The following is a 24127-nucleotide window of genomic DNA, read 5'->3' as shown; positions in this document are numbered from 1 at the left end:
TTTCTCTGGAGTTACATGGCTTGCTTGAATGAGTTGCTTGAATCAAAAGTTCCTTAACTTCGTTTAATTTGAGCGTTTTGTTATTGCGTGCTACTTTTCCTTTCACTTGCGCCCAGATAAGTTGAATGGGATTAAGTTCGCAATGATAAGGTGGTAGACGTAGAACTTTGACACCATAATCTTTTGCAGTTTCATCCACAACATATTTAAGATATACACTTTTCCTTAACCGTGCAATGTCAAGTAGTTGAATTTTGAGCATTGATTATTCGTATGCAATCCCCTTTTCTGTAAGCCATTCTTGAATTCTCCCTTTCCGCCATGCCGTCGTCGGTAATTTCTAGTCTGCGGCTATGATATGGCGCATTGTCCATAACAACCACAGACCCAGATTCCAATTTTGGTAAGATTCTCTTAAACCAGCGCTCAAATACTTCGGAAGTCATTTCTTTATGATAATCACCTGTTTTTTTCGACTTAAATTGAAGCAAAACATCATCAAGGAACCCTGTATCACTTCCTATATGGGTGATGATTAAACTCCGTCCCTTTCCTGATGGAGCTTTTAATCCTGTAGACCAGCCTTCTAAAAATGCTTCGCGTTTACTTTTGACATTTAAATCTTGCCAAATTTTTCCAACTGTATGACCTTCGTTAATCCAGGTTTCATCCAAATAATATATTTTGCGTCCAGTGCTGCGAATTTTTCGTATTTCTTCTAAATATTTTCTTCTCCACAGAATAATTTCATTTTTTTCTAATAGCATACCTTTTCTGTTGCGTTTTACATATCGAAAGTTCATTTCGCGCATGGTTCTGATTAAGACCCTACGAGATATCTTGGGTAAAGAGTCATCGTTTTTAAGCTCTTGAGAAATTTTTTTCAGTGTTGGAATTTCACTCCGAAAATAAAATGAATGAATTTTTCGACGTATAATATTCCTTGTCTCGTCATCGAAAACAATGCTTTTCCTACCTCTAGTTTTACCTTTTTCTTGCTTTTTATTTTCCGATGTATTTTTAAGTACACGATAAATACAGCTAACGGATACTTTTGTTAAACTGCTGCAAATGTCGACCGCTTGGCTAACATTTAATGCCATTTTTCTGCCGACAATTCCTTCATAAACGTTTCGTATCATTACCTTCTCTTCGGACGTTAACATTTTCCGTCTCTTTTGCGGCTTTTGATTTTTGGAATCAACATCAGAATTTTGCTGTCTTCTCTTGGAACAACTCGGTTTTTCTTCCATTGTATTTCAATAATCTGTGTATATACTGTATATACTTATATAGTATATACACAGATATATAATATAATATACATTTCAACAATTCTGTATAAGAATATAACTAAAAATTTACTATAAAACGACAAACTATAACACTCTTATTATCAACAACACGTTTTATCAATACTACAATACAGTATTGACAACAATAAGTTTACAAACTTATCACATAAAATATACTCACAAAATGCACTACCCATAGAAACGCCAATGAACCATTTCTTCGGCGAAAAAATAATAAAAACTAGTTTTACGGCATGTCTTTTATTTTATAAATTTAAATATGTAACGAAACGGAACATATAAATAAAATTTATTTCATTACAATTTTGTGCTTAATTTTTACTATTGAAAAATCATGTTTTTTGTATTTTTATGACAGTAATAATCGCTGCGTGGAAGAATACAGGTTTTGTATGACCATAATTACTACTTGTGAACAAGAATTGGCTACACTGTACGACAACTTCTGGTCAAGTCTATTATAGAGAAGCATAAATAAATATACTACTTTATATATTCTGTAATTTCTTATGAGGAAACGCAAATTGCAATCGAGAAAACAGGCAGTTTTCGAGGGCCGCTGTGTACATTTAAATTTGAGGATATTCGGCGTTTAAACAATGAAATCACTCTTCTATATTGAGGGTTTCTACTATAGTAAGTGGATTGGTTCATTGTTGCTTGCAGGATTGCCAGATTCACCCCAATGATAATGGCTCTGGAACACTCTGGAATTCAAATTACAGGGGATGCAATAAAGTCCAAGTTAATTGATATGCAGAAAGATGGAACTGGTAGGAACGCGGGCAGCGAGAAATCTACTGGTAGTGCTTTTGCCAGTCAAGGCAAGTTCCGAAAACATCCCAAAGATGGCGGTGACAGTGTTAAAAATGACAATAAAGAACATGTGATTTGTTTTGGATGTAAACAAATAGGTCATTACAAAAACAAGTGCCCAGTTTTGAAAAGGGATTTTGAGAGTTTTCGAAAGCAGCAGAGAAAACCGGAGGGTAAGAGTGCTTTTAGTGCGGTCTTTTTAAATGGTAAATTTAACAATTCAGATTGGTATATTGACTCTGGAGCAAGTGTGCATTTAACGTAAAGAAATGACTGGATAAAAAATGCATCCCAGGATATACAGCTCAAAGAAATTTTAGTAGCCAACAATGAAAAAATGCCAGTGTTGTGTGCTGGAGAAGTAGAGTTAACTACAGTAAGTAGCAATAAAAACTTTGACATTGTAGTTAAAAATGTTCATTATGTACCCAATATTACAATTAATTTACTGTCAGTTAGCCAGTTGATTTTAAATGGTAACAAGGTTGTTTTTAACCAGAAGGGTTGTGAGATTTTTAATAGTAAAGGTACAAGTGTGGCTACAGCTGATTTGATTAATCAAGTGTATAGACTTAATTTTGTCAAGTCTCAGCCATAGGCGTTCTCTATGTATGCTCAGGACTGTTGTGATTTGTGGCATAGACGTTTTGGTCACATCAACTTTAGAGATTTGGGTATAATGAGGGACGGAGCAGTTGAGGGCTTGAACTATATGGGCGGGCAAGTTTACATAATATGTGCAAGTGTGCTGTGAGGGAAAGAAGACTCGGTTGCCATTCAAGAGTAGTGGAAATAGTGCTGCAGAATTGCTCGAGGTTGTGCATGGTGATTTATGTGGTCCCATGGAGATGATGTCCATCGGAGGATCTAGATATTTTTTGGTTCTTGAAGATGACTTGAGTAAGATGGTTTTTGTTTATTTTTTAAAATACAAAAGTGAAGCTCTAGATAAGTTTAAGGAATTTAAATTGCTAGTTGAGAACCAAAAAGGGCACAAAATCAAATGTTTTAGGTCTGACAACGGAGGAGAATTTTGTAGTGCTGACTTTGAAGCTTTTTTAAGTAGTAATGGTATAACACATCAAAAATCAAATCCTTACACCCCAGAGCAGAATGGTACTTCGGAGAGAATGAATCGTACCCTGGTGGAGAAGGCGAGGTGCTTACTATTCGATGCAGATTTTCCTAAGCAGTTTTGGGCTGAAGCCATCAATACTGCTGCATACTTAAGGAACAGATCTGTGGTCAGAGCTCTTGAAGGTAGAACACCATATGAACTCTTCTATAGTAAAAAGTCTGATGTAAGTCATGTTCGAATCTTTGGTAGTGAGGGAATGGTTCATATACCCAAATAAAAAAGGCAGAAGTTTGACAAAAAGGCAGAGAAGATGTTCTTGGTTGGTTATGGTCAAAATGTGAAGGGCTATAGGCTATATGATCCCATTAAGAAGAGTGTAATTACCAGTAGAGATGTGGTCATTAACGAAAAACCAAAGCTGCTGAAAAACTTTGATTTCATAGGATCACCAAGCAATAATATTGCAGTGACAGAGGTATTACCTCAAGTGGGGGATCCAGACCAAGGTAAATTCCCAGATAGACTGTCAGATGAGGAAGAATGCCATGATGTTTTGGATGATGACCTCGGAGATGATTCAAATGACTCAGAGTATGTTCCAGACATAGTGATCACACCAGAAATACCAAGTACATCAAGACGATCCGACAGAACCAAGAAGCCTAAGGTCTTCAAAGACTATGTGACATTTCAATGTCATAAGCAGCAGGAAGTAGATCTGGAAGATATCCCATCCAGTGTGTCAGAAGCTCTATCCAGACCAGACTCAACCAGATGGAAGAGGGCCATGGATGAAGAGATGCTATCTTTTGCAGAAAATGAGGCATGGAAGTTGGTCGATACTCCAAAAAGTGGAACTTTGGTTGAGTGCAAGTGGGTTTTCAAAACCAAAGTTGATTGTGATGATCAGGTGTGTTATCGGGCTCGTTTAGTGGCTAAGGGGTACACTCAACGTAAAGGTGTGGACTATGAGGGGACGTTTTCTCCTGTAATAAGGTATTCAAGTTTACGATTGTTATTAGCCTTATCTGTAAAGTTAGATTTAGATGTTATTCACTTGGACGTGAAGACAGCTTTTTTAAATGGTGACTTGCAAGAAACAGTGTTCATGCGTCAACTAGAATGTTATGTTCTTAAAGGTAATGAAAATAAAGTTTGTCATTTAAAAAAAGACCATTTATGGATTAAAGCAGTCTTCTCGAGCCTGGTATCAAAAAGTGAATGAAATTTTGATTAGCCTAGCATTTAATAAATCAGATTATGAGTCATGTGTCTATATTAAAAAAATTGATAAGAGTTTAGTTGTAGTGGCTCTATATGTTGATGATTTTATAGTTTTCAGTAATGATAAGGTCCAAACTGATTTATTAAAGGCAGAATTATGTTCAAAATTTAAAATTAAAGAATTAGGTCAGTTAAAATTGTGTCTTGGTATGAAGATTCATAGGGATAAAGATACTATTAGATTAGACCAGAGTGCATACATCGATCAGTTATTAAGAAAGTTTAATATGGAGGAGTGCAATGTTGTCAGCTCACCAATAGATAATTTTGATTTTACGGAAAGTAATTGCTTAGAAAAAGTTGAAAATCCTTTATATCAAAAATTAATTAGTAGTCTAATGTTTTTAGCAGTTTTAACAAGACCAGATATTGCATATAATGTAGGTTTTTTGAGTCAATTTAATAAAACTCATAATGAGTATCACTGGAAATGTGCTAAAAAGATATTGAGGTATTTGAAGGGGACTAAAGACATTTGTTTGACTTATAAAAGGGATGATTTGGATTTAACAGGGTTTGTTGATGCTGATTGGGCCTCAAATAAGTTAGATAGAATATCTTACACAGGTTTTGTTTTTAAACTTTCGTGTGTTAAACAGAAATCAGTGGCTCTTTCTAGCACTGAATCGGAGTATGTAGCTTTAGGGGAGGCTATTAAGGAAGCCATTTACTTAAGGAATTTGTTGTCAGAAATTCAAGGAAGACTGGATTCAATTGTTTTGTATAATGACAATCAAGGGGCTCAGAAGTTGTGCATAAATCCAGTATTCCATGAAAAAACAAAACATATTAACATTCGCCACCATTTCATCAGAGAGGCTATCCAAAATAATGTTATTGAGTTGAAGTATTTGAGTACTGATGAAATGTTGGCTGACATCCTTACTAAAGGGTTGAAAAATGTTAAAAATTCTAAATTTAGGCTAGGTTTGGGTTTGAAAGTTTAGATATTTTTATTTTATAAGTGGGGGTGTTGTGATGTATCAAAAAAGGTACTTTAATACATGTAGCGCCATCTTTGTATTAATTTTTGTAAACACTCGGTGTATGGCGTGTTGCCAATATTGATTATTAAAATAAAGATGAACTCGTTGCTATCGAACGAAACATGGCGTTTGTTATTTCAATGTACCCCAGAAAATCCTCACTTCCACTATAATTTTCAAGAGGTTATGGCCCCAGCATTCAGTTTTAAAATTCTATAACCTGAAGGTATCAGTTTTTGTTGGTAACGTAGTCACGTAGGGTCGAGTGATATTCGCAGTTTGTTTTGTGGACTGAAAATGGCGGCTACAAATTATTTAGCCAGTGTGCCCAAATTAATGGGTCGCGAGAACTATGATGATTGGTCTTTTGCGATTGAAAACGTTTTTGTGCTTGACGGTTTATCGAAATGCCTGGAAGAAAATGGTGAAACAAATGCAGACACGCAGAATAAAGCGAGGGCAAAGCTATGTTTATCCATTGATCCATCCATTTATGTGCATATTCGAGAGGCGGCAACGGCATTGGATGTGTGGATAACATTAAAAAAACTGTATGGCGAGAAAAGTTTTACACGATTACTTAGGATTCTCATAAGTTTGCGGTTGGATAATTGTGATAGTATGGAGAATTATATAGGGCAGATGATTGAAACAGCCCAGAAATTAACTCGGAGTGGATTCGAAATTACTAAACTCTAATTTCACTATTTGGGAGAGTGAGTCATCGTTTGAAGGCGTAGAAGTGGGGAAAGACGTATGAAAATCCAGTGGCATACACCCACTTTTATTTAAACGTTAATTATATTATATTGTTTAAATATTATTGTTCAAAATAGGCCACAATATATTTATCTGCAGGTTTTAACTGAAGTTTCCATCTCTATATCCAAGGACTGTTTTCAAAGATATAAATTATAGTTATATTTATTTTATTTGTTTATTATTATATATTTATATATTCTTATATTATTTTCTTTTTTTTTTCTTAACTTTAAAAGCGGTCTCTGTAATAGAGATCGAAACGTCAGTAAAATAAACATGTAAATAGATGTATTGTGACTTATTTTCAACATTCTCCCTGAAATACGGAATGCCACAAGCAAAAAGCCACAGAAAAATAAATATTGCTATCATTTGTATATTTGAAAACGATCTCTTTATATAGAGATCGAAACGTCAGTAAATTAAACATTTCAATTAAATATATTGTTACTTATTCCCAACATTATTTCTAAATATACAGAACGGCAAGCAAAAAGCCATAGAAAAATAAATATTACTATCACTTGTATATTTGAAAACGATGTCTTTATATAGAGATCGAAAAATCAGTAAATTAAACCTATAAATAAATATTTTGTGGCTTATTCCATACAGTCTCCTAAAAATACAGAATGTCACAAACAAAAAGCTATAAAAAACAAGTAATTTTGCAGAAAGCTTACTGATGACACCAGGCTGTCGCGGAAGTTACGCTAAAACGTCTTTTGACGTGACCCGTCCTTAAAGAGTTACACAATGAAATTTTTTTAAAACAAATTTTAAGACAGTTTTCACACCACCCGAGAGGTATGTATTGTGGCGCGTCACTTTTTTTTTAAATGGGTGTTCGCCAAGAGCCATATTGTCCCATTAAATAAAATAAACAAAACACTTAAACAGTATAAAACAAAACAAAATAAAATCCTATAAAACAAAATAAAATTCTATAAAAACAAAATAAAAATAATTTTGGATGTAACAAAACATTGTACTATTCTATTTAAACACAAACACTATACACACTTACTATGTTCTTCTCGTTTTTTTTTTTATTTTTGGTTTTTTTATGCTGATGTTCCTACTAAATTATTAGAAAATATTATTCGCTGTCTAAATCTGAAGATGCAGTGCTGCTATCGCTGTCATTATCTTCACCTGGTGTAATTATAATTGGCTATAGTAAAACTTTGACATGAGTGTCAAGTTCCCACTTACGATATTCTTCTTTAATTATGTGGCCTGTACATTTAGCCCATTTCTCTGGAGTTACATGGCTTGCTTGAATGAGTTGCTTGAATCAAAAGTTCCTTAACTTCGTTTAATTTGAGCGTTTTGTTATTGCGTGCTACTTTTCCTTTCACTTGCGCCCAGATAAGTTGAATGGGATTAAGTTCGCAATGATAAGGTGGTAGACGTAGAAATACGATAAGATTAAACTTGTAGAAGCTGTTAAGGATGTCCAAAATGGCACTGAATCGTATAGAACAGCTGAAAAAAAAATGGAATTCCGAAGTCCACTATAGAATTTAAATTAAAACATCCGGAACATAAAGATACACTTTGACCGTCTCCTATATTAACATGCGAGGAGGAGAATACTCTGGTTAAGTAGGTACATTCATTAAATTTATCTTAATCCATAACATTATTTGATTTTACATTCAATATTCCAGATGGATACAAGAAACCGCTTCAAAAGGTTTCCCCAAAAAGGCTAACGATTGTTGAGAATGTAATACATTTATATTGTATACGCAGTATATATATATTGGTGTAAGTGTAAATGGAACGCACCCATAGTATCATGGGTTGACATGACAGACAGTAATGTCAATGAGTATCAAGGAGTAGTTGTAGTTGTAGTAAGAAGCATGGATATAGGCTTAAGTTAGGTTAGTTGATTAGTATGTATATTATAGGTAATAAAGCCTTATATTAGTAGTAAAGTACAACTGTTTATTTTCCAAATCCACACCTTAACATGGTAGCAGAGCGTGGTTAGAAAGTCGTACCTTTTACAACAGAAAAAGTTTGGTGCAGTTTGAAAAAAGTGTGTCACAAGATGGCCGGTAGTAGTGATTTTAGAATACCTGTATTCGATGGGGAAATTATAAAATGTGGAAAAAACGTCTTATGCAATTTTTAAAAATGAAGAAGTGTGATGTTGTGGTAACGAGACCGAAAAATGAAAATGATACAGATTGGGATGACGATGATGTAAAAGCAATGAATTATATATGTGGTGCAATATCGGATAGACAGATGGAGTATATCGACGAAAAAACTACGGCGTATGAGATGATAAAGACATTTGATAATTTATATTTGAAAGAGTCAACGGCATTGCAGATAGTATGTAGAAATAACTTGGAGAGATTAAAATTGAACAATTATGGAGACTGTGCAACATTTTTTAGTGACTTCGAAAAAGCTATAAACGAGTTAAAAAGCGCAGGTGCTAGTGTGTCGGAAAAGGAAAAATTGAACTATATGTTAAACACATTGCCAGAGCCGTACAGTTATATTGGTGAATTAATAGATAATTAAAAACCTGATGTTTCTAATTTGAGTTTGTGTGAGAATAAAGTTTTTGTACGAAGACCGGAACAGAAGAGAATCTCTAAATGGGATAAGAAAGCTGATATGGGAATTTTAATTGGTTATAGTAATGTTGGTTATCGTGTATTATTGAATGGCAGAGTCATTGTTGCTAGACACGTGGATATTGTTGAAGAAAACGTTAAGTGTATAGGTTTAGATTTTAACGAATTAGATAATGATACTAATGAAGAGTGTTACTCTGATAAAATTGATGAAACCTCTGAAAATGACTCAATAGATGAAACTTTTGAAAGTACAAATGAAAGTATGGATAATAGTGTGAATGAAAATGAATCTGAGTTATCTAGATCTCACAGAGCCAAAAATCCTCCAAAGAAATTTGATGATTATTATGTATATAATAGTATTTTTGTAAATATGTGTAGAACTGAATTGAACAAATGGATGTTGAAACAGCCTTTTTAAATGGTAAAGTAATTTCTGAAGTTTATATTAAACAACCTAAGGGTTATGATGATGGATCAAGTAAAGTTTGTAAATTAGTTAAAGCTTTATATGGTTTAAAAGAAAGTCCAAGGGCATGGTATGAGTGCCTAGATAAATTTTTGATAAATTTAGGTTTTGAAAGAAGTGATATTGATATTTGTTTGTATGTTTATAAAAATGGAAATGATATTATTTACTTATTAATTTATGTTGATGAGTGAGGCATTGTGAGTAATCATAAATTTTATTGACTAAAGTTTAACTTCAATACCTAAATAGTAACAAATTGATTTATAACATCCAGTTCAGTGACTTTACTTTATGGTTAAGTATAACCGAATGAACTACGGGTATAAACTTACGATATCATACGTATAAATTACGATCCATTTGTTTGATATTAGAGTAGGTTATATTTATGATAAATTTTAGGAATAGATTTGAGGTGATCACATTCACAAAAAATTTAGTAAATGTTTACGTATTCTCAAGGCATAATAATATTTTATTTTTACGAATATTGACAATCATAATATTCCTTGTTTTTTTTTTCTTGAGAATACTACATTATTCAGTATTATTTTTCAAAAAAATATTTTGTTGTTGTATTTTTGATAAAAGATCGTGTAATCACTTATCTCGTGACATTTAACTGTGTCGTAATTGTTATAGTGCATTTTTTTTAATAACCTCAATATAACTTTGTTAACGATATATTTGCTTTTTATTTTTTGCTATGATATGAATTTATATTTTTGTGCAAAGTGTATCTCTTTTAGGCATTTTTATTGACTTATATTATTATTTGTTTTATCATATAACTAGTGTATACGTGTCGAAATATTAAGTGTGTACCGCACGATCAAAATACCTTTTCTCTCAGGGTTTATTTTATTCTCGCGTATCTTAACTGTATCTTACCTTTCTCGTTATCGTATTCTCTATGTCTTAAGGTTTCCCTGTTCCTCTAAAAATATGGTGGTGCCCAAATAATTTCCTTCTCTTATCTTCCAACTTCTCTTCTCTTATCTTCTAACTTCTCGTCTCTGTATCTTCAGTACTTCTCTAACTGATTCTTTATATTTGATCTGTCATAAGAGCCCCGACCAAGATACCTCTACCAGACTGAAGCCCGAGCCTAGTACCGTTCTTTGTGTAACCTCTAATCCATCATTAAAGAGGGTACAAACATGAAATGAGATTGGATCAAAATAAATATATTGAATCATTAAGTAAAAAATATAATTTAGAAAAAGTTAAACTGTATAATACACCTATGGAAGTAAATTTAAAAATTGATAAATCTGATCATTGTGAAAGAAATATTAAATATAGAAATTTAATTGGTGCACTATTATACATAAGTTCGGCAACAAGGCCTGATATAAGTTTCAGCGTAAATTTCATAATGAAACTGTCTTTAAATATGCTTTACGAATTTTCAAATATTTATACTTAACTAAAGATTTAAAATTGTTTTATAACAAAAATGGAAAAGTAGGTATTATTGATTATGTGGATGTCGATTGGGCAGGTGATCATTTAGATAGAAAATCTACAACTGGTTTTGTAATAAAATTGTTTGGTAATGTAATTTATTGGAAATCTAGAAAACAAAAAAGCTTTACAATAGCTTCAACTTTTTCAGAGTATGTAGCATTGTCAGAAGCAGTAAGTGAATTAATATTTGTAAAAGAATTGTTAAGTGAAAAAGTTTAAGTATCTAGGCTGTTGGATACATGAAACCTTAGAACACGAGGTTAAATGTAGAATAGAACAGGCAAGAAACACCTTCTTAAAGATGCGACAGTTACGTACTCACTATCCGTAATCTTAATTTGTCCCTACGATACCGCATGATAAAGTGTTATGTATATAGTGTACTATTACACGCCGTGGAAGCTTGGACGTTAACAGTCAGCTCGTTACGACGTTTAGAGAGCTTATGCTGAAAATTAGATGGACCGACCGCGTTAGAAATGAAGAAGTTTTAAGGCGTATGAATAGAGAACGTGAACTCACAGAAATTGTCAAGAACCGTAAAACGTCTTATTTTGAACACATATTTAGACGACAGGTATAACTTCCTTCAGCTTATTATAGAAGGGAAAATATAAGGCAGACGCGGCCCGAGTAGACGACAAATGATCTGGCTGCGCAACATCAAAGATTGGACACGATTAGACTTTCAAAGTTTAATAAGGAAAGCCCAAAATAGGAAAGACTTTGCAGAAGTCATCGCCAACCTTCGCTAAGAAGACGGCACTTCATAATATTAAGCTTCCAGTTATTCTTTTTGTAGATGGGCACAAGAGTCACTTAAGTTACCAATTAAGTCTATTGTGTAATACATTGCAGATTAAAGTAATTGCACTTTATCCTAACACCAGAAAGATTTTACAACCATGTGACGTTTCTATTTTCAGTCCACTAAAAGAAGCTTGGCGGCAGTCAGTGAGAGAATGGGAAGAACAGCATCCAGGAGGGGTAGTAAATAAGGTTGTATTTGCCTCTATATAGGAGCAAGCTACAAAAAAAGCTGTAAAATTGAAACAGTAGTAAATGGTTTCAAGGTTTGCGAATTGTTTCCACTACACACTATGTTTACGTAAAGAAGTAGTAAACAATTTAATCATTTGAGATCATCAAAAGAAACCCAAGATGAACTATAGTACTTTTGTAAATATCTTAGGTCCTGAAAAAGTTCATAGCTTAGAGAATTTAAAAGAAAATCCAAAGAATAATCTACCTAGCGACATTAATTTGAATTTGTTGTTCAAAATTTGTAACTTTTTTGAACATGATCCAAAATGTGTTGTTAGCCTAGTTTAAGATATAGGTGCGGGAGTTAGGCAACACGGATGACAGGGGTTAAAGATGTCAGGTGAAGGTTGCCGAAGCTCGGGCATGGGTGGATGCTTTAGGGTTGAGAATAAACTGATGTTTATGTGAAGTAACGATTTTTATTTGTAAACTCGGTTCGCTATCTCCAGTCCGAACTGTCTAGTGAATTTAGTAATTATTTTTTTGCGAAGTTAGTTACTTTTTGACAGACTCGAAGTGGCTGGAAATTACTATACAACCAAGCACACGTATTTATAGCCAATAATAATAGTAAACAAATTAAATAGTATATAAAATAGAACTTTACAAATTACCGACAATCAATATTTATTTATTTGCACCATATGTAATAAATAGTTATGTTAAATTATAACAACTAAAATATATCTTTTAAATATATACTACCCAAAATGTTATGGGGTTAGTATGCACTTCCACTATTTAGAATAATTCTTCTTTTTTTGAAGAAAGAAGTCTGCAATAGTAGTATACTTGAGCTATTAATACTGAGAAGTAGGAATTGTTGTGTTGTAGGTTTCCGACAATGAATCTGTCAAAATATGCCCGAGCTAAGCGAATGGAGTTTAACCCCTTTTCGGTAACACGACATGGTGGCAGCTGGTGCTTTGTTTTGTTAACATTAACCTTTGTGTCTATACCCAGGTACCTGGGTATCCTTGGTAATTGTTTTATCTGAATCATTGACGATAGTATAAATATTTTTATTCGAGCTTCTAGTTATTCCTAAAATTATTTAGAACGAAGAGATTTATAATAAAAACCAAAGAAAAAAATGCATATAATATATTAAAATTACCTGTCAAAGTTTTTACACCATTACCTCCACACCCGTGGCACCCGGGTAACACTAATGTTTAGTAAATTATGAAGCTCTGTCTAGTTTTTTTTATAATAAAAGTGATATGGAAACGTAAATAAAAGTTACATTTTAAACACATTGCCCATACTTACTTATATTTACTGAGTGTTCATTACATAGTGGACGATTACAAACATTACATGATTTTCGTGTCTTTCTTAGCCGCTTTTTCGCTAAAGACATACAAATGTAGCAGTTTCCAACAATTTTGAGGCGTCCAGTGGAATCTCGAAGTGGTAATGACTCTGCAGTATTACTTGAATGTGTAGGTAGAGGTTTTCCTAACATACACTCAATTCCTGACCTTGATGAAAAATTTCGGTATACATTTGGTACTTTAGATCTAGCAGAAATTGCAGGCATCACTTATTGTTTCCCTAAGTCTTGTAGAAAAATTCTACGCTTACTGGTTTCAGTAGAACTCTGTGGATTATTCTCTGTATAAATTATATAGGTTGCTAGGCAAGCTACGTCTAGGATATTGTAAAAGAAGGCTACTGGCCAACGCAAAGTTCTGCGTTTAGTGGAATAATGAGAAACCATTTTGTCCATGTTGTCTACGCCTCCTTTAGTTGTATTATAGAACTGAATTATTTCATGTTTATTTTTTGGGCCACTTACATTATCGTTGTCATGCATTGTTGACAGTAATATAACGCTTTTTTTCTTTTTTGGTACATATGAACAAATAGTAACACGATCTGCACTGAATCCGTGTAATGACGATTCAGGCTCACGCTCTGACGAAGGCAGCATTTCTTGTGGAATATATGGTTTGTTTCTTTTCAAAGTACCAACTAATGATAAATTCCAAGACAACAGGAGACGGGCTAGTGCAAGAGTTGTGAAAAATTATCCATTGCTATGTTTCGTCCAGAATTTTTGTATCGGTAACACAAATCTTTTACTACGCGTTCACCTTGATTAGTGTCACGTCCAGTCGAATTTTTTCCAGTATAAATTTGTCCAGTAAGTGGATACGAATTATTGGCGTCACACACCCACCAAACCTTGATGCCATACTTGGCAGGTTTTGCTGGCATATATTGCGTGAAACGTGTCCTACCTCTAAAAGGAAATAACTATTCATCCACAGTAAGAGAATCCGACGGTACATAGTTACGACGTAAATTATCATTGAGAAGATGGAATATATCTGTAATAGCTGCAGCTTTATCATTTTGCAAACGTTCTGCACGTGTTTTGTCATTGTCAAACCGTAAGAATCTGCTGATGCTCCAAAAGCGATTTATGCCCATACTTGCTCGGTACAAAGGATGAGAGTCTGTTTTCCATAAATCTTTCGAGTGCTCTGAATTTGAATACCGTACGTTTGGACAAAAATCTGACAAGGATAAACTAGACCTATTGTTGTATTTAATGGGAAATGAAGCAGAAGATATTTTACTTCATAATCAACCAGGGGAGAATGCATCCTTTCAAGATGTAATGCAGATTTTCGACAATCATTTTATCCCCCGAAGAAATACAATCTTTGAGAGATTTCAATTTAATTCAAGGGTACAAAGGCCAGGAGAACCTGTGGGAAACTTTATTTCAAGTCTACATACTATTGCAGAGCACTGTAGCTATGGAGCTCTTAAAGATGAGTTAATTCGTGACAGGATTTTTATCGGAATAGCTGATAAAAAGGTGAGCGAAAGAATGAAACTAAATGATGGTTTGACACTAGAGAAGCCAATACAAATAGCACGCCAAGCTGAACTTCAAGATAGTCAAAATAGAATTATGAGACAGGAGCAGTCAGTTAGTGCAGTTAAACAGGACTACAGGGAGCGTAGTGATAAAAGACATCAAGGTAAGAGTTTTGCTAAACAAGAAACAACTCATGAGAAAGTTAAGGAAGGTTACAGATGTGGATACTGTGGCATACCTACATGTAAAAATAGGGAGAAATGTCCAGCCAAGTTCTCTGAATGCAGATCTTGTTCACGTAGAGGTCATTGGAGTGTGATGTGCAGGAAGAAAGCTGTCAGAGCTGTTAAGTGTTCAAGGTCCACCAGTAGCAGTAGTACAGACGACTAAGGAAGGGATTCAGTAAATCAAGTGGTACATACAGATTCCTTTATTGGCCAAGTGTACCTAGACAAGAAGGATCGTTGTTATGTAGACATCTTATTGGATGACAAATTTAAGGTACCTTTTTTTGTGGATACAGGAGCAGATGTTAACTGTTTTCCCTATGAAAAATTACCTCCAGAATATATGGGTAAAATTGTGGCATGTGATGCAATTGGTGCAGCGGACGATCATAAATTGGACACAGTGGGTAAGCTACATATAAAATTTACTTATGACGGTTTTACAAATGATGAAACAATATATTGTATTAGGAAGTTGAGACAACCTATATTAAGAAATCGTTAGGTTTAATGTTCTAAATTTTTCTAAATGTAAGCTTAAACAGGTAAATCAAATCAGTTGCAGTGTTGTTCATTGTAATCAATCTAAGAGTACTAATATGTTTTCAAAATTTAATTTAGAGTCTGTTGCTAAAACATTTCCTGGTATTTTTAGTGATATAGGTGAATTTAAAATAGAAATGTCAATTAGAATTAAGCCAGATGCTAAACCTTATGTACACAGCGTTCCCAGAACTGTTCCTTTACCTCTGTTACCAAAATTAAGAATTGAAATTGATAGATTGCTAAAATTAGGGATAATTGAACCCATTGAAGATCCTACTTCTTGGGTCAGCCCAATTGTTTGTGTGGACAAGGGAGATTGTGTACGGCTTTGTGGTGACTATACTAAACTTAATGAAAACGTGTTACGGTCACATTTTCCTCTCGGGAAAATATCTCATACACTAGCACAGTTGAAAGGGTCTAAATTCTTCTCAAAATTGGATACCACAAGTGGGTTTTACCAAATAAAATTGAATAAGGAAAGTCAGTTGTTAACAACTTTTATAACACCTTTTGGCATTTTTCTTTAAAAGGCTTCCATTTGGTATATCTTGTGCCCCAGAGTATTTTACTACGAGATTTTCAAAAATCTTAACTGGCATTGAAGGCTGTGTTGTCCATATAGATGACATTCTTATTCATGCAAAGACAATAGAGGAACATGACAATATTTTGAACACAGTCCTAACAAAACTTCATAAGGAAGGTATTACACTAAATAAAAACAAATGCTCTATAGCAAAAAAAAAACAGCTAAATACTTGGGTCATATGGTCTCTGAGCAAGGGATATTAATTGATCCAGATAGGGTTAAAGCTATCCGTGATTTTCCTGAACCAAAAAATAAGACCGAGCTGTCAAGATGGCTGGGTATGATTAATTTTGCTGCAAAATACATTCATAATAAATCTGACAGTTTTGAACCATTAACACACTTACTAAAAAAAATATTAACTTTTTGTGGGGTCCAGCACAAGATAAAGCTTTCAGCACTTTAAAACAAAAGTTAGAGAGCCCTCCAAATCTAGCGTTTTTTGATGCTAATAAAACCATAATTGTTAGTGCAGGCTCAAGTTGTTTTGGTATAGGTGCATGTCTATTTCAAGAAAATGTAGATGTGAAAATAGTGGCTTTTACATCTAGGCTTCTGAACTCAGCTGAAACACGATATGCTCAGATTGAGAAAGAAGCTCTTGCACTTACCTGGGCAGCAGAATATTTTTATGATTTTATTTCAGGAGTTCCTAACCTAATTTTTGAAACAGACCATAAACCTTTACTACAAATTCTGCAAACTAAAAATTTAGATGAGTTAACGCTACGTTTGCAAAGATTTCGAATGCGCTTAATGCGATACAAGTATACTGTAATCTACACGCCGGGAAAAAATTTAATTGTAGCAGATACTTTAAGTCGGGCCCCTTTACAAACAGATACGTTAGCTAATAAAGAACTAACTGCAGAAACTGCAGCATATGTGCAGTCAATTATTCATAATTTACCAATTAAAGATTATTTTTTGAATTTAATAAAAACAGAACAAGAAAATGAATATATTTGTAAAAAACTAAAAGAATATTCTTCGTCTGCTTGGCCTGAAAGATCTAAATTGCCATTTGAATTGTTGCCATACTATCAATATAGATATGAAATTTCCTATTCGGAACAATTACTTTTAAAAGGGTCTCGCATAATCATTCCTAAGAGTCTTCAACTCAAGGTGTTGGAATTTATTCATACAGGCCATATGGGAATTGTAAAATGTCGAGATCGTGCCAAACAGAGCGTTTGGTGGCTGGGTTTGTCATCCCAGATTAATAACCTTGTCACACATTGTCCCCAATGTGTTGAACACAGAGTAAATCATAGAGAAACATTTCATAAAGACAATACTGTACAAAGGCCGTGGCAAAAACTGGGGGTTGATTTGTTTAAATGTTATGATAAGTGGTACTTGATTGCCACTGACTACTTTTCACATTGGTTTAAAATTTTTACTTTAACCACTATGACAGAAGATGCCATTATTCCTAAACTTAAAGATATTTTCTCTCGTTATGGTATCCCAGAGGAAGTTAGATCCGACTGTGGTACTCAATTTTCATCAAAATTTATAAAGTTTTCAAAAGAATATAATTTTGTTCATAAGACGAGCAGTCCACACTGGCCACAGAGCAACGGTGGAGTGGAACGCACTGTACAAATTGCAAAAAGATTAATTCAGAAAAATAAAAAAGAGGACCTAAGTTTGGCATTGTTAGCATACAGATGTACACCCCTAGAATGTGGTGTTTCACCCTCTGAATTATTAATGAATAGAAAATTAAGATCTAACTTGCCCCAGCTTCCAAGCTTATTAAACTTTTCAAAAGAACCAAACACTAAAAATAAAAAGAACGAAATAAAGGATAAACAAGTGAAAAACTACAATAAGCAACACAATGCCAAGGATTTAGATCCTTTTAAGGTTGGTGATTCTGTGTGGGTGGTTGATATCAGGAAATATGGGCAAGTTGTTGCGATCTGTCAGGAACCCAGGTCCTATATAATTGAAACTGAAACTGGGAAATTTAGAAGAAATAGATGGCATTTGATTCATGCACCCTACTGTTTCCCTGTATTGAGCACCCAACCAGAATCCTCAAATGATTATGTTCCGCCAATTTCTAGTAACACAAAGCTAATGCCTTGCTCTAATCAAAGTAATGGTGACATACAGGGTAAAATTATGGAGGAAAGTAGTAGGGGGGAACCCAGTGTATTTCCGGACAAAATCGAACAAAGTGGAAATCATGTTTTACCTCCATCGGGTCAGGATAAAAGTGATAGTGACACTGATAGTGTATCGGACTTTGAGTGCGTAAAGCCTAGCAGGCCAAAAAGACTTGTGAAGAAACCGGTTCATTTAACAGATTATGTTTGTAGTAGTTTAAGTTAGTTTAGGTATAAGATCATCAATGACACAGGGATCTTTTATAAAAAAAAAGGGAGATGTGTTGTTAGCCTAGTTTAAGATATAGGTGCGGGAGTTAGGCAACACGGATGACAGGGGTTAGAGATGTCAGGTAAAGGTTGCCGAAGCTCGGGCATGGATGGATGTTTTAGGGTTGAGAATAAACTGATGTTTATGTGAAGTAACGATTATTATTTGTAACGCCTTTTCGATATCACGACACAAAACATTCGGATAGCCCAATGGTTCTAAAAAATAGAGACACAAACATTAATATTATTCAAAATATAGCTATCACATCTCCCGTTAAAAATATTGAAATAAAAACATCAGAACAAAGTGGTATTGAAAATGTAAATATTTCTGAGAGTAGTAGTAGAACCAATGATATCCATATTCATCAATATAAAACTAATGTTTATACTTACCTTCTACAAGTAAAATTATTGTTAAACACGAATTGTTGGGTAATTTTTTAACTTCTCCTACTGTACCGGAAAGAAAAAATAAACGTAACACGGAACGACTTCCTTTTGCTATTACATCTGCATGATATCAAGAAATGTTACGAAAAAGGAGGAGTTAAAAGAAGAGCAGGAAAAACAAAAACAAGAAAGGAAACGAAAAAGAGAAGAAAAATTAACCAAAAACCTGTGTAGCAACAAAAAGAATTCAAAAAAAGTCAAATGTTCTATTTGTTCAAATGATATTCAACCGAATAAATTAAAATGCGATGACTAGAATGTTGTATTCCTGTTAAGCATACAACAAATGATATTCAACCGAATAAATTAAAATGCGATGACTAGTCTTTATTATCACGAATGTTGTATTCCTGTTAAGCATAGACAGCATATATCTAACGATGGTGATCTATTTATATGTCACAACTGCTTCAATCTGCAGGATAGTGATTCCGATGCTAATAACAGTAACCAAGACAGTGAGGATGAAGACATTGCATGAAGACATAGAAGCAATTATAAAATTTAATTGTGTCAACTGTATATAGGTACCCCATACCGCACAGAAATCTTTGGATTTTCTTGTAATTTTTATTTGTTTCTAGTTTTTTATTGTGTTAAAGCAGTTGTCCAATAACTAATTTTGAGTGTCCTGTAACTAAATAAACTGTCCAATAACTATAATTGTTGTAACTATTTTTAATAAATAAATATTAACAAAATAGATTTAACACTTTCTTTAAATCCTTTTAGCTATATTGTAATAAACTGTTTAGAGTACGTTTTGTATAAATTTAAATTCAATCTGCAGAGAACTATGTGAATTACGAATTTTTGAAGTTGAAATTTTCTTGAGTGTCCAATAACTGTTTGGTTTACCCTAAACGAATTAAAAATAGTGTTAAAATAACTGAAAAATAAAACGACTAGAGAGAGATGGAAACGGTTTATCGGGGAAAGGCAGTGAATACTGTAGAATCCCTGAATTAAATATAAAACGACTAAGTAAATACAAGCATTGCAATATTTTTCAGTTCTAATCCGCGGACATCAATGAATTTTTTGCTCGGTCTCTGTATTAGTTCTACGATAAGTCTTACCAAGATCCTTAGATAACTCCCCCTACGGTCATTTCAAAACACTTACTGTATGTAATTAAAGTAATATTTTTTATCTTTGCATATTCATTTACCCTATGTTGAGATTTTCTTAGCAATTTTTATAAAACCATGTTAATAATAACTAATCATCATCGATAAAAAAGTAATATTTATAACATTTTTGTACCTGGAGCGTCGACTTTAATGGGAGGCTGCAAATTTACTAAACCTTTGTGTACAAGATGACTCGTTCTTATCATCTCAGTTACTTCTGCTAAAGCTCTTTGACTGTGTAGTACTCCTGCAGATTTGTCCTCTTCCATCTCTGGTATATCGGCAGAATGACCTGCTGCTTTGGAAACCAGCAATACTATTAGACCCCACGCCTGCATATTATTTTTTCCATTGAAAAATAATCCCCTAAAATGATCAATGTAAGTAATAGCAGATTGCAGAATATGTATCGCATAGAGAAGAATGAAACGTTCACTTTTAGGAGATAAAATAAAAAATAATGATAAACGAAAAAAAACTTGAAAGGAAAAATTGAGAACGGAAAAATTGACTGTCAACGATGACCCCAAAGTCGGAAAGAACGGATGATGAACGATGAAGTTATTACTAAAACTAATAAAGCAAAAACTAAGAAAAAGAGTATCAACGACGACTTTGCCAATCGCAAGAACATTGATAAGAGCAGCATAGATTAGTTAAAAATGAAAATAAGTGTAAGACTAGTTTTAGTATTGGACAGTATTGATTGTTAATGGCATTAATTAAAATTTGAAGAGTATATTATAAGATTTAAAAACTTACTTAGCTGTTTTGAGTAAGGGATGATTAGACCCTACCAATTTTCTTAATTGCAGGGCAACATTAGCAATTTCATCACTAAGCAACCATCTCAAACTAAGAAAACTATTTGGATATCCCACAATTTTTTCTGCCTCACTAACGGCCCGATTCCAATTGGGCTTTTTTGTGTGTTGCATATTTGCACTTGTAGATTTTTCCAAACGTCTTACACATATAAGACTGGGTCTAATTATATAGTTTTTCTGCACTAGAATCGCGAATTTCGACAGAGACATTATTATAGACCATGAACAAGTCAACAAACTAATAGAAAATATTACGTACTGAGTTAAGAAAGTCTGCAAGGTAATGTTAGTGAAAGTGTGTCCTACTTTTTAGCTTATGATGATGGCTTCTTGAAATCGACAAATTTTAAACAATTTTAACCTTGCATTTTGCAAAAATTATTGATTGATATGGTTTTTACTCGTAAATATAGAATTTTGCTAAACTAGACTTAAATAATTCATATGTAATCAATCTAATAGATTCAAAACAAATAAACATAACTAAATATTTATGTTAAAAATGTTTTAATCTTAAATATTTACAGATTACAGTTAAAGTATTATTAGTTTTACTTTTTTAAACCACCTATACAAAATCCTATAGAGGAAAAACGCAGCGATTGTGGTGCCATTGAAAAATCATTATACATGGATATCTAAATACATTTGGCCTGACAATATTATTGTGGTGTCCTACAAACTTAAAATTCTTTTAGAGTAGTGAGCAGTTGGCGAATGACGTCATGGCGTAACGACACCGGCGTCGACATCGCTGCCGTCTTCGACATCCTATATAGTTCGGTTAATCTACTAACAATGCCAAAAACATAAAAACATCAAACATCGAAAATCGAAACGCAACCGATAAGGTACACGTCATAGCAATTTACTCTCTTTATCATCAGTCGTGTTACGTCAAAGAGGAAGAAAGGAAAATCAACCTACACGAAAATCTTCTGACATCGACATAATGACGATCATACACGATAATGTACTAAAAATGACATTATTTTTATATTATACAGAAAAAGTGCAATGTATTAAGATTTTACTAAAACAATAAATAAATGTGACTAAAACTTACAGAGCATGTAGAAAATTTGAACTGAGAAGTTAAATTTCTATGATAGTTACAAGAACATTAAGTTCTAAACTCTATTTTCCTGTCCTTAAGAAACGCGTATTATGAATAAAACCTATTTATACAATGAAAATGTAAGGTTTTTCTGAAAAAGGATGAGTGTTGCAATGAACAGTGCAGTGTTGCATATAATATTCACTCTTTTTCTACTTATTTTAGACTAATAAGTATCGGACCGGGTTGTAAATAATAACAACAGTATAGGAAATACTACCGACTTTAATTATCACTCCAAAACGTAATGCAAATAAATATACATTAATTAAACGATCCTCCCGTCTGTCTCGTCCCGTGTTTCTTCCCAGCTGATTTTGACGTACCCGCACTGCATGGTTGCCAATACATCACACTCCTCCCTCCTGGATGAATCTACTCATTATAGTCCTTCAAATACCTTGGAGGTTTTCTTATTCGAGCAGGTGGCTTTTTAACTTCAACGGCCTGCACTACAATTTCTGGTTCTGGGTCCACACATTCGTTTGGATGCAGAAACAGCGGTTGCGGAGTTACAAGTAATTTTGTTTCCATCGAGGTTGATGGTGTCACTCTGTCACTTCGTCTGTTGTTTCTTGGTCACACACACACGGGTTCTGATTTGAATGACGACGTAAAATTTTACCATCAGAGGTTTGAACTTTGTAGCTTAACGGTCCAGTGGTTTCAATTATTTTGAAAGGAAGCCACTTTTGACCACCTGGAGCAAATGACCTTGTAAATACAGTCTCGTTTTCTTGAAAACATCTGGGTATTGTTTTGTAAGAATATTTCATCTCTTGCTTGGATAACATCTCTTTTGTAAAGTCGGGCTGTAAACGATCAAATAATGAACCCAATTTTCGCCCCATTAATATTTCTGATGGGCATCTCCCTGTTGTAAAATGGGGAATAATGTGTTGAGTAAGGAGATATCTGTGCAATGCTAACTGTATGTTAGTTTCTGCATTACTATCTGTCATTTTTTTTAGTGCACTTTTTACATTTTGTACCATGTGTTCCGCTTGCCCATTATTACTTGGATGGTACGGTGAAACCAATGCTTGTCTAATAAAGTTTTTCTTTAAAAAAATCTTGGAACTTAGCTGTCGTAAAACAAGTTCCGTTATCTGATACGACGACATCTGGGATGTCATGAGTGGCAAATAAACCCCGTAATACATCTATAGTCACAACACTAGAGGTATTTGGAACTATTTTAACCTCCAACTACTTCGAGTACGAGTCTATGATAATCAGAAACAATTTTCCTTTAAATGGACCGGCAAAATCAAGGTGTAGTCTTGTCCATGGAGCTCTGGCCCACTCCCACGGATGGATTGGAGCCTTTTTTGGCATGTTTCTAGACTCCTTGCACTCGCTGCAGTCTTCACTAATTTGAAAACCAGTCCAGTTTAACTTCGATTGTGTCTTTTAGCGTAAATGGAACTTTACGAGCTTTACGCATAACCGCCTTTACATTTTTGTCCAACGAAAAACTTACTGGGGGACCCCGGTAAGATCCCAAATGTGTATTAAATACATCTGGGTATTGTTCTGAATAATTAATCATTGATAAAATTTCACTTACCCCAGCTATGGTTAAACCTAATCTATCAAACCAGTTTCTGCCGAGTAGACTGACGCGATTGCCTTTCGTGACTATGAGTGGAAGTGTCGCTGATCTTTGACCTCTCTTTACCTCCACTTTAAACTTACCCAGTGTCGGTATCACTGTGTTTTGATAGTCCCGTAAAATAACACTGCATTTATCCATTTAAGGTCGATTTTCACTAAAGATTTTATGGTAGGTTGATTTGCTTATCACTGAATAACTCGCGCCTGCGTCAACCTCCATTTTCGCGATTAGCTAATTGTTGTTTGAACTGACCCAGTTGATTTTTACGAAAACTTACCGCGTTTACATCTGCGCTCGATTCGCTTTCTCGTAGCACCGCCAAACTTTCCGTTACGTCGCATTATGTCAAATCTAGTTCCGAAACCAGAGAGTTCTGCCAATTTTCGTAATTCTTTCAGATACACAGATATTGTTTCACCAGTCTGTTGATTTCGACGCTAGAACTAAATCTGCACACAATGTTGTAAAAACAACCTGTTTAATATTGTAATAGTATAGTTATTTTATCAAATTGTGCGCTCAGGTCGTCAGCTATCGTGTTAACGTGTGTG

The 24127-nt window shown here is 34.0% G+C and overlaps 1 protein-coding gene across 1 annotated transcript in view; it reads right to left on the bottom strand.

The window, feature by feature from the left end:
* Pdss2 (Decaprenyl diphosphate synthase subunit 2) overlaps positions 1-21109 on the bottom strand; it is a 43412-nt gene extending 22303 nt beyond the window's left edge. The window contains exons 1-2 of the mRNA XM_072540534.1: positions 20777-21109; positions 20148-20380 (exon numbers count right to left, since the gene is read on the bottom strand). Of these exons, the coding sequence (XP_072396635.1) occupies positions 20148-20380; positions 20777-21051 (508 nt within the window). The 5' untranslated portion in view covers positions 21052-21109. The remainder of the gene's footprint in view (positions 1-20147; positions 20381-20776) is intronic.
* Positions 21110-24127: the final 3018 nt, after the last annotated feature.

This window comes from Diabrotica undecimpunctata, chromosome 8, assembly GCF_040954645.1.
Source record: "Diabrotica undecimpunctata isolate CICGRU chromosome 8, icDiaUnde3, whole genome shotgun sequence".
In the NCBI taxonomy this organism is placed as follows: Eukaryota; Metazoa; Arthropoda; class Insecta; order Coleoptera; family Chrysomelidae; genus Diabrotica; species Diabrotica undecimpunctata.
Note: the sequence above shows the minus strand (reverse complement) of the source record. Positions and strands in the feature narration are given on the sequence as shown.